Source organism: Rana temporaria, chromosome 1 (genome assembly GCF_905171775.1).
Source record: "Rana temporaria chromosome 1, aRanTem1.1, whole genome shotgun sequence".
NCBI lineage: Eukaryota > Metazoa > Chordata > Amphibia > Anura > Ranidae > Rana > Rana temporaria.
This window is the reverse complement of record NC_053489.1, coordinates 179461712-179473190: the sequence shown is the minus strand read 5'-3', so window position 1 is coordinate 179473190 and position 11479 is coordinate 179461712. Positions and strand designations below refer to the sequence as shown.

The 11479-nt window shown below is 47.2% G+C and overlaps 1 protein-coding gene across 1 annotated transcript in view; it reads right to left on the bottom strand.

Annotated features, from left to right (window-relative positions):
- The window catches only part of P2RX4 (purinergic receptor P2X 4), a 66623-nt gene extending 56420 nt beyond the window's left edge, over positions 1–10203 (bottom strand). The window contains exon 1 of the mRNA XM_040346812.1: positions 9828–10203. Within this exon, the coding sequence (XP_040202746.1) occupies positions 9828–9967 (140 nt within the window). The 5' untranslated portion in view covers positions 9968–10203. The remainder of the gene's footprint in view (positions 1–9827) is intronic.
- Between the last annotated feature and the right edge of the window lie 1276 nt (positions 10204–11479).

Below are 11479 nucleotides of genomic sequence, written 5' to 3'. Positions count from 1 at the left end.
ATTTGCATTTTCCTGGTGGTCTAGGGGGGTATACCTGGTGGTCCAATGTGGATGGCCATCCTGGGCGGCATCCGAGGGTGGGCTGCACTGATAATCTGAGTGAGTGAGGAAAAGCCGATCAACGGCTCTTCCCGTTTACATAGCGATCAGCCATGATTGGACACGGCTCACGTGGTAAAAGAGCCTCCATCGGTGTATCAGACTGACACACCACTGATCGCCATGGGCGCGCGGCGTCTGTTATCCCGCTGGACCTCATATGACGTCCAGTCAGGATAACACAACCACCACCCGGCTGTTATTTTGCTATAGGCTGGGCGGGAATTGGTTATAGCATTTTTGAAATTCACGTGCTGTATATGCATTTTTCAGGTAGCTGTACTGAATGCACCCAATAACAGGTAGACACATTGGGGAAGATTTACTAAAACTGGTGCACACAGAATTGGTTGCAGCTGTGCATTCTAACTAATCAGCTTGTAACTCATTCTAACTACCGGTAATCAGCTTATTCATTTAAAGCGGTGGTTCACCCTCCTTAACATCATTCTAGCATTACATTCGGCATCGTAGCGCGAGCTACAGTATGCCGGTCTTACATTTTTTATCCCCGTACTCACTGTGCTATTGCACATTGAAGATTCCGACTCCCGCGGGGAATGGGCGTGCCTATGGAGAGGGAGGATGATTGACGGCCGGCTCTGGCACGTCACGCTCCCCGAAGACAGCCGGAGTAGGTCTCGGCTCTTCATGGCGCCTGCGCACAAGCTATGCGCAGGCGCCGTGAAGAGCCAAGCCTATTTCGGCTATTTCCGGAGAAGCGTGACGTGCCAGGGCCGGCCGTCAATCACCTTCTCTCACCATAGGAACGCCCATTCCCCGGAATCTTCAATGTACAATAGCACAGTGAGTACGGGGATAAAAAATGTAAGACCGGCATACTGTAGCTCGCGCTACGATGCCGAATGTAATGCTAGAATAATTTATTTATTTTTTTTTTTTTTTTAATAGGGTGAACCCCCGCTTTAATCTTTGACACTAACCCCCCCCCCCCCAGTTAGACTTACCAATAATGGCATTTCCATGAATCTTCCAGGACAGCTAGTTGAGAGATGATTGGCTCTGCCTTCTACAGGAAACACAAATCAGACAAAACTTAAAAGGACCCTCCCTTGCCTCCGACATCTAGTTGTTTGAAGATCAAGTAAACTTCCACCAAAAGTGTACCAGGCAGAGGGATAACAGAATCTCACTAAAAATACCACCACCAGGTTAAATAAAGAGACCAGCGAATAAAGAATAGGGTGGGAATGTAGAAGCGGTCCTGGAAGATTCATGAAAATACCATTACCGGTAGGTCCAAGAGGGGTTCCCCCCTCTTCATCTTCCAGGACAGCTACTTGAGAGGATAAGCAAGATTCTATAACTTAGGGAGGGACGACAGCCTGGAGTACTTTTCTTCCAAAGGAGAGGTCCTGGCTGGAGAGCATCTGGACTCTATAATGCATGAGGGGAGGACCAGACTGCAGCTTCGGCTATTTCTTCCAGTGATGCTCCTGCTCTTTCTGCCCATGATGGGGTCACAGATCTAGTAGAATGAGGTCAAACTCTGGTAGTAGGGAGTCTGACCTGATGACCGGTAAGCTTCAGAAATAGCTTCTCTAATCCATCTGGAAATGAAACCCCTGGAAGCTTTGGTCCACCAAATGAAATCAGGCGTTGGGAGGATTTAAACACTTCTAAATAATGTAGAAGACATCCAAAAAGCCAGATCTTTCCTCCTCCGAATTGATGGGAGAGGAACAAAATCTAGGAAGAACTACCTCCTGGGATCTGTGAAAATTGGATGAGACTTTAGTCCTGATCCTTTGGGTAAGTACAATCACTACCCTGTCTTCAAGAAAGGGTCTTTACAGGAGAGGGTTTCCAAATCAGAAATCTTTCTCCCCAAAGTTTTGGGGAAAAGAAAGGTAATCGTTCAATTTCAAAGAGGCCTCCTCTAATGGTTTAAAAGGTAGCCCTGGTAAGAGCATTCAATACCAACGATAGATCCCGGGGGGTGGGGGGTCTGTTTAATAACTTTGGGTGTTGCTGAGAGAAATCTTTTAATTAAAGGCTCCTCAGCTAGTCTTTTCTCCATGAACAGCAACCAAAAACCCTAAGGGTGCTGACCAGGGCTCAAGTCCTGTGGGAACGGAGTTCCTGCACTTTTTCACAGCAGGAACTCAGTTCCCTTTGCAGGACTAGAGCAGCCGAGCCGCCTGAGCCAATTCTTCACTAAGCGGTGATGCCCAGCTCGAGTCACTGTCAGGGGCAGGCGAACCTTAGTAATCCTTTATGTTACTGGCCGCTTCCTGTATATGGATTTATCAGGTCATCACTTCCTTGATGCCGCAATGTCTTCTGGGAGCTTTTCTCATTGTTCCCAGGAGACATTGCGGAGGTCTGCCGCGAGTTATCGCCGGATTTAGAAAGAAATTGCTTCTTTCTAAATCCCGCGATAACTTGCAGCAGACCTCCGCAATGTCTCCTGGGAACAATGACAAAAGCTCCCAGGAGACATTGCGGCATCGAGGAAGTGACGGAATACCCGCACACTACCCAATGAATCCATATACAGGAAGCAGCCAGTAACAAAGGATTACTAAGGTACAGTGGATCGGAAAAAAAAACATGCGGTTTAGTAATTATGCATATGAGCGTATCATTTTTTTTTTTGGTGGGAGAGTGGATCTTGGGTGGGAGTTCCCACACTTTTTTCCCCAGGACTTGACCCCTGGTGCTGACAGAAAGCCTCTTTTCCACCCATTTCTGTAAAAAAATCCAGTATACAGGGGATAGAAAAGGAGTTGACTCCTGCTTTCTTCTGCCAGGAACCAAAAGTCTTCCAAACTTACGGCTGTCTAGAATAGTCTCAATAACTTTAAAATGAACACCCTTTTAGTTGTAGGATGTGCCACTCAGCCTTCAGGCCATCAAAACGATAATTCTGAGGGTTTGGATGAAGTACTGGCACTTGATGGAGAAGGTCCCTTCTCTCCAGCAGGGGCCAGGGGGGACCTATCGAAAGTGTTCTCAGTGCGAAGAATAAACTCCTTCTGGTCCACCAATCAGGACAACTTCTGCTTGTTCCTGAATAATCTTCCAAATTACCAGGGGCAACAGAGGGAATGGGGGGTTAGGCGTAGGCCTGAGTGAAATCCCACAGGAAAGAGAGCGCATCTGTCCCTAAAGACTCCACCTTTCTTTCCAGTGAGAAGAAAGCTGGAAGCTTCCTGTAGAGTGGGTGCAAAAAATCCACTTTGGGAATACCCAACTTCAACATGATCTCCTGGAAAGTTTCTTGGTTCAGTTCCAAATACTCAGCCAGAACATTTGCAGTCCCACAGATGTGAAGTGACCAATGAGATATTGTTCTCTGCCCAGGTAAGAATCTGCTGGCTCAACAATAGAAGCTTCTGTCCCCTTGCTTGATGCGGTATGCCACAAAAAAAAAAAAAACACAACAGGTCTCTTGCTTGGACTCTTACCTCCAAAGCTACTAAAGAATTCCCCACAGCTAATAGTTCTCTGAAGTTTGACGACTGAGCTGCCCCTTCTGGCAGCCAAGCGCCCTAAATCTGCCAGTCCTCTGAATGAGCTCCCGACCCCCACAGGCTGGCATCTGTGGTAATCTTTATTGGGGAATGCTGAGCCCAAGTCTTCCCTCCCTGCAGATCTTCTGGCTGCTCCCACCAGGATATATTGAGAGAACTCCTGAAAGTTGAACAAGCTAATTCAAGGAGTCTTTCCTGCGATCCCAATGACATAGAAGAAACGCCTGAAGGGACCTAAAATGCAATTGGGCCCATGGCACCCCTGGAATTGCTGCAGTCATTAAGCCCAATCACTGCATAATTTGACGAAGGGAAATCTTCTGGTTGACTGATCATCAGGTAACCCAAAAAGAGCATGTTCTGGGTGGGAAGCAAGCAAGATTGACCTTCCAGCCCAACCTCCGAAGGGTCTGCAAAATGAACTGTAGATCTTGTAAATCAACTGATCTTTCTCCTGGGCGAAGATTAAAAAAACGTCCAGATACGGAACGATTGAGATCTTTTGCATTCGAAAATAGGCCATAACCGCGGCCATGATTTTCGTGAAAATTCTCGGGGCTGCCGAGAGACCAAAAGGAAGGGCTCTGAACTGCCAATGTCATTGACCGCTCTCTATGAGGATCGCAAACCTTTTAGGAATCATTGATGATACCGGTAGATTGGGGCCTGAAGGTAAGCGTCTTGAAGATCCAGTTACCATGAACACTTCTGGACGCAAAGAGTAAATTGAAAGTCATTGTCATTGAAAGTGCGAGAGCGCTGAAAGCTGAAAAATGGCCTGGGAAGGAAGGGGGTGAAAGTGCCCAGTATTGAAGTGGTTAACAGAGATCAATGCAAGTTGTATTGAAGTCACACCAAAAGTAGTGCGCAAACCTTCTTCTAAGTCGGAGCGACTTGAGTGTGCGTTCGCTTCTGAGCGCGAGCTACCGGGGACAGGGGCGTTTTAAATTTTATTTATTTCTTTTTTCTTTCCCCGATCGCTTTTATTCCTATTACAAGGAATGTAAACATCCCTTGTAATAGGAATAGTGTATGACAGGTCCTCTTTAAGGAGAGATGCGGGGTCAATAAGACCCAACATCTCTCCTCCAGGCTGGAAAGAATGAGATTGTGAAAAAAAAATTCACAGATCTCATTCTTACTAGCTGCAATTGCGGTTTGTTTACTTACAGGTACCCGGGCGTGATGTCATCACATCGCGCCCGGGCCTCCGACGGTCATATAGATGACTGGTGACCATCTGGTCACCAGTCATCTCTATGCTTCACATCCGGCGGATGGCGATCATCTCTCCGGGCCCCCGATGGCACAGGAGAGCCCGGAGAAGCACCAGATGGCAGCGGGAGGGGGGGGGGGGGGGATGTCCCGTTCCGCCGCCTACAAGAACGATCAAGCGGCGGAACCGCCGCTATGATCATTCTTATGGTGCGCAGGATCGCCGCCGGAAGAAAGTTATATCTGAATGATGCCTCTAGCTGCAGGCATCATTCAGATATCCCCGCACAAAGTACAGGACATCATATGACGTCCACCCGGGATAAGAGATCCCCTTTTTGGACGTCATATGACGGCGTGCGGTTTTGAAGTGGTTAAAGTAAATTATGAGGCAGCTTCGGGGGGTCTCCTTCCGACTTCGGGGGGGGGGGGGGGTCTCTGCCGGGCCCCTCCACTATCTTCTTGCAGCTCTTTTACTAGCGGGGGCCCGGTCTTCTCTGACATCATCTTCCCTCTTTCTCCTGTCCCGATGTTGACTCGACAAGCTCTCCCGTTGTAATGCCTTGTGAGCGGTGCGCAACCATTTATATAGGCATGGGGTGTGGTCACCGGGGACTGTGACATCATACAGGCGGGGTCACCTGGTGCCCATGCCTATATAAAATGGTTGCGCACCGCTCACATGGCCCCCCCCGCTAGTAAAAAAAAAGCTTCAAGAAGATAGTGGAGGGGCCCGGCAGAAAGCACCGGAGAGCGCGGAGAAGAGAGCGGAGAGTCAGAAGTCGGAAGAAAACCCACGGAGCTGCCTAATTACTTTAAAAACCTGTGTAGTGTGTTTTTTTTTCTTGACTACACTTTTGCCTCAGGTGAATGGGTAGGGGTACGATTTACCCCATACTCACTCACATGAGTCCGCAGACTCATGCCCGCAGACCCCGACAACCAACGGCCAGGGTTGTCGGGAAGAGGCCCTGTCCTCATCAACATGGGGACAGGGTGCTTTGGGGGGGGGGGACCGCAGGGCGCCCCCTGCCCCAAAGCACTCACCCCCCCATGTTGAGGGCATGCGGCCTGGTACAGTTCAGGAGGGGGGGGCACTCGCTCGTCCCCACCCCCTTTCCTAACCGGCCGGGCTGCGTGCTCGGATAAGGGTCTGGTGTGGATTTAGGGGGGACCCCACAACGTTTTTTCGACGTATGGGTTCCCCTTTAAATCTGTACCAGACCCAAGGGCCTGGTATGTTCATGGAGGGGGAACCATGCCAGTTTTTTATTTAAAATTTGGCGTGGAGTTCCCCCTCAAGATTCATATCAAACAAAGTGCCTGGTAATGGCAGGGATCCAAGTCGGATCCCCGTTCATTGAAAATCGGACGTATGTCGGGTTCAAGTCGCAGGCCAAAGTCGGATCCAAAGTAATACTAGTGTCGTGTCGCACCAGTGTGAACCCGGCCTGAACGCAGGTTTGAAATCATCAGAGTTCACCTGAACTCGCACGATTTCAAACCTGCATTTCAATGAGAGTTGAAAGACATCTGGGCGGGTTCATGCACAGATGTTTATTAAAGACGCACCCAAAGTTGCTAAAAGTAGTGCAGGAACGACACACCGATTGAAACAGTGCCGTTGCTGGCAATAGGCTGCGATTTGGCAGGCGATTTGACATGTCGGGGGCAAAAACCTGGAAACTGCTTTCTATGCAGAGCAGCACCAGATTTTGCTCTCTCAGTTAAAGTAAATCAACCCCAATGTGCTGAACAGATGGAGACAGCCAGGCAACCAGCATTTCAGGATGTCTGGAATGTCCGTTTCCTCCTTATTACCCTCAGTAAAAGTTCACTTTAAAATACTACAACTGAGATGGATACCAAACATTCAGATTTCTGAAATATATGTCCACAACCTCTACAAAAGTCAGAAAGAAATGAAAACAAATAATGCAATTGTGTAAATAAATGAGAGAAGAACATAGGAGGAGCGGCGTGATTAGAGGGGTTGTAGAATGATACAAACGTCCAATTCGCAGCACCCCACCCTCTCTCCATACCAAGAACACTATACAGAGGGATCAGATCCTACATGATGGACATATGGAGGGACCACTATACAGAGGGATCAGATCCTATAGGATGGAGTAATGGAGGGAACATTATACAGAGGGATCAGATCCTATAGGATGGAGTAATGGAGGGAACACTATACAGAGGGATCAGATCCTATAGGATGAGTAATGAAAGGAAAACTATACAGAGGGATCAGCCCCTATAGGATAGACATATGGCTGAGTAATGATGGAACACTATAGGGATCAGCTCCTATATGATGGACATATGGCTGAGTAATGGAGGGAACACTATACAGAGGGATCAGCTCCTATAGGATGGACATATGACTGAGTAATGGATGGAACACTATAGGGATCAGCTCCTATATGATGGACATATGACTGAGTAATGGATGGAACACTATAGGGATCAGCTCCTATATGATGGACATATGACTGAGTAATGGATGGAACACTATAGGGATCAGCTCCTATATGATGGACATATGGCTGAGTAATGGAGGGAACACTATACAGAGGGATCAGATCCCATAGGATGGACATATGGAGGGAACATTATACAGAGGGATCAGATCCTATAGGATGAACATATGGCTGAGTAATGGGGGGGAACACTATGGGGATTAGATCCTATAGGATGGACATATGGAGTTAGCGTAATGGAAGGACCACTATACAGAGGGATCAGATCCTATAGGAAGAGTAATGAAAGGAAAACTATACAGAGGGATCAGCCCCTATAGGATGGACATATGGCTGAGTAATGGAGGGAACACTATACAGAGGGATCAGCTCCTATAGGATGGACCACTATAGGGATCAGCTCATATAAGATGGACATATGGCTGATTAATGAAGGGAACACTATACAGAGGAATCAGCTCCTATAGGATGCACATATGGCTGATCAATGAAGGGAACACTATACAGAGGGATCAGATCCTATAGGATATGGAGTTAGAGTAATGGAAAGAACACTATAGAGAGGAATCAGCCCCTATAGGATGGACATATGGCTGAGTAATGGAGGGGACACTATACAGAGGGATCAGCTCCTATAGGATGGACCACTATAGGGATCAGCTCCTATAGGATGGACCACTATAGGGATCAGCTCCTATAGGATGGACCACTATAGGGATCAGCTCCTATAGGATGGACATATGGCTGAGTAATGGAGGGAACACTATACAGAGGGATCAGCTCCTATAGGATGGACCACTATAGGGACCAGCTCCTATAAGATGGACATATGGCTGATTAATGAAGGGAATACTATAGAGAGGGATCAGCTCCTATAAGATGGACATATGGCTGATTAATGAAGGGAACACTATAGAGAGGGATCAGATCCTATAAGATGGACATATGGCTGATTAATGAAGGGAACACTATAGAGAGGGATCAGCTCCAATAAGATGGACATATGGCTGAGTAATGAAGGGAACACTATACAGAGGGATCAGATCCTATAGGATATGGAGTTAGAGTAATGGAAAGAACACTATAGAGAGGAATCAGCCCCTATAGGATGGACATATGGCTGAGTAATGGAGGGAACACTATCCAAAGGGATCAGCTCCTATAGGATGGACCACTATAGGGATCAGCTCCTATAGGATGGACCACTATAGGGATCAGCTCCTATAGGATGGACCACTATAGGGATCAGCTCCTATAGGATGGACCACTATAGGGATCAGCTCCTATAGGATGGACCACTATAGGGATCAGCTCCTATAGGATGGACCACTATAGGGATCAGCTCCTATAGGATGGACCACTATAGGGATCAGCTCCTATAGGATGGACCACTATAGGGATCAGCTCCTATAGGATGGACATATGGCTGAGTAATGGAGGGAACACTATACAGAGGGATCAGCTCCTATAGGATGGACCACTATAGAGATCAGCTCCTATAGGATGGACATGTGGCTGAGTAATGGAGGGGACACTATACAGAGGGATCAGCTCCTATAGGATGGACCACTATAGGGATCAGCTCCTATAGGATGGACCACTATAGGGATCAGCTCCTATAGGATGGACCACTATAGGGATCAGCTCCTATAGGATGGACCACTATAGGGATCAGCTCCTATAGGATGGGCATATGGCTGAGTAATGGAGGGAACACTATACAGAGGGATCAGCTCCTATAGGATGGACCACTATAGGGATCAGCTCCTATAAGATGGACATATGGCTGATTAATGAAGGGAACACTATAGAGAGGGATCAGCTCCTATAAGATGGACATATGGCTGATTAATGAAGGGAACACTATAGAGAGGGATCAGCTCCTATAAGATGGACATATGGCTGATTAATGAAGGGAACACTATAGAGAGGGATCAGCTCCTATAAGATGGACATATGGCTGATTAATGAAGGGAACACTATAGAGAGGGATCAGCTCCTATAAGATGGACATATGGCTGAGTAATGATGGAACACTATAGGGATCAGCTCCTATAAGATGGACATATGGCTGAGTAATGGAGGGAACACTATACAGAGGGATCAGATCCTATAGGATGGACATTTGGCTGAGTAATGGAGGGAACACTATACAGAGGGATCAGCTCCTATAGGATGGACATATGGAGGGAACACTATAGAGAGGGATCAGCTCCTATAGGATGGACATATGGCTGAGTAATGATGGAACACTATACAGAGGGATCAGCTCCTATAAGATGGACATATGGCTGAGTAATGAAGGGAACACTATAGAGAGGGATCAGATCCTATAGGATGCACATATGGCTGAGTAATGAAGGGAACACTATACAGAGGGATCAGATCCTATAAGATGGACATTTGGCTGAGTAATGAAGGGAACACTATACAGAGGGATCAGCTCCTATAGGATGGAGTTAGAGCAATGAACGTAACACCTGTCACCTGTCCCAGGTAAGGAGTCGGCACCGACTCGTCACTCACATACCCGATAACGTAAGCCAGGATCAGCAGCTGGATGACTCTGTTCAGCAGCCCGACCTTCCTGCTCTTAATGAGAGCTATACGAGGAGTGTTGTAGTCGAAGATACAGCTGTAGACCTCCCGGCAGCAGCCCCCGGTAGACATGACTGAGGACGGTGCAGGAACACAGGACTTGTGAACTCTAAGCAGTCATGTGACCATTCCACAGGTTCGGGATCTGTCCCACTATACAACGGGGAGGAGCTGGATACAGCGCACACCCGACACCTACTGTTCACTATTGGAACTACCTCTGCTCTTTATCTCATGTACAATGTAACATAAGATCCTTCTCTCCTAAACAGACTCATCCGTGGATAAGGAAAACACCTTTACACCACCGCTCTAGTATAAAAGTAATACATTGACCCCCCTTTTCCTTCACATATCATTTTTTGGGGTTTTCCAAAGATTTGATTAGGTCCAATGAGGAAAAAGCATACAAAACATGTCATAGGCGGGCGCACAGGGTGTGCCAGGTGTGCTGCCTGACACCAATCTCTACCCTAAAGCAGTGTTGCCAACCCACTCAAGTGAAATTTGCTGGCAAGATTTTACTGGCACTTCAAAAAAGCACCTAAAATGTCTGTTTTCGGTGCTAAACTGTGCAATTGTTAGTATTTAAACTATAAACATGTTGCTAGTGCTTTTAGCCATGTGTTTAAGTTAAACAAAAGTCAAAAACTGAATTTCTCTATTTACATGAAGATCAGGTTAATATAACAGCCAGCACAGCATTCCCCATTACAGTGCAAGGGAGAACTCTGCGAACCTTGATGAGAAGGACGATGCCACAGATCATGATCTAAGGGGGAACTCTGATGTAAGGAGGGGCTCTGCGCTCCCATTTACATCAGAGTTCCAATATACATCGGGGTCCGCAGAGTTCTCTATTGCACTGTAAGAGGAAATCCTGCAGACTCTGATGTAAAGGGGAACATTGGGAACTCTAATGAGGGGGGCAACGACTCTGGTGACCAGAGATTACCTTCCGAAGAGTGAATACACTAAGGTAAGGGGTGTTACTGATATAAGGGTTAACCTTTATTTCAGTGCCCCCTTACATTAATGTGTTCACTCCCTCCCCCCTTACATTATTAACCCTTTCTAAGACTGACCACCTCTCAGGTGCACCGTGCAGGGCTCAGGCAACTCCAGCTTGGCGGCTCTGGTTTTATCCGATAGTTTCCGCTACACAGTCCACACACCTCTGACTTCTCTCCTGATCCCCAATCTGGCGGCGCTCCCACTCTTGACTCCTCTACTGGCTCCCCCTCAGAGACTGCAGACATGATAAAAGATGAGATGATCAGAGATTGCAGACATGGTACAGGAGATGGTCAGAGACTGCAGACATGGTACAAGAGATGGTCAGAGACTGCAGACATGGTACAGGAGATGGTCAGAGACTGCAGACATACTACAAGAGATGGTCAGAGACTGCAGACATACTACAAGAGATGGTCAGAGACTGCAGACATGATACAGGAGATGGTCAGAGACTACAGACATGGTACAGGAGATGGTCAGAGACTGCAGACATGGTACAAGAGATGGTCAGAGACTGCAGACATGGTACAGGAGATGGTCAGAGACTGCAGACATACTACAAGAGAT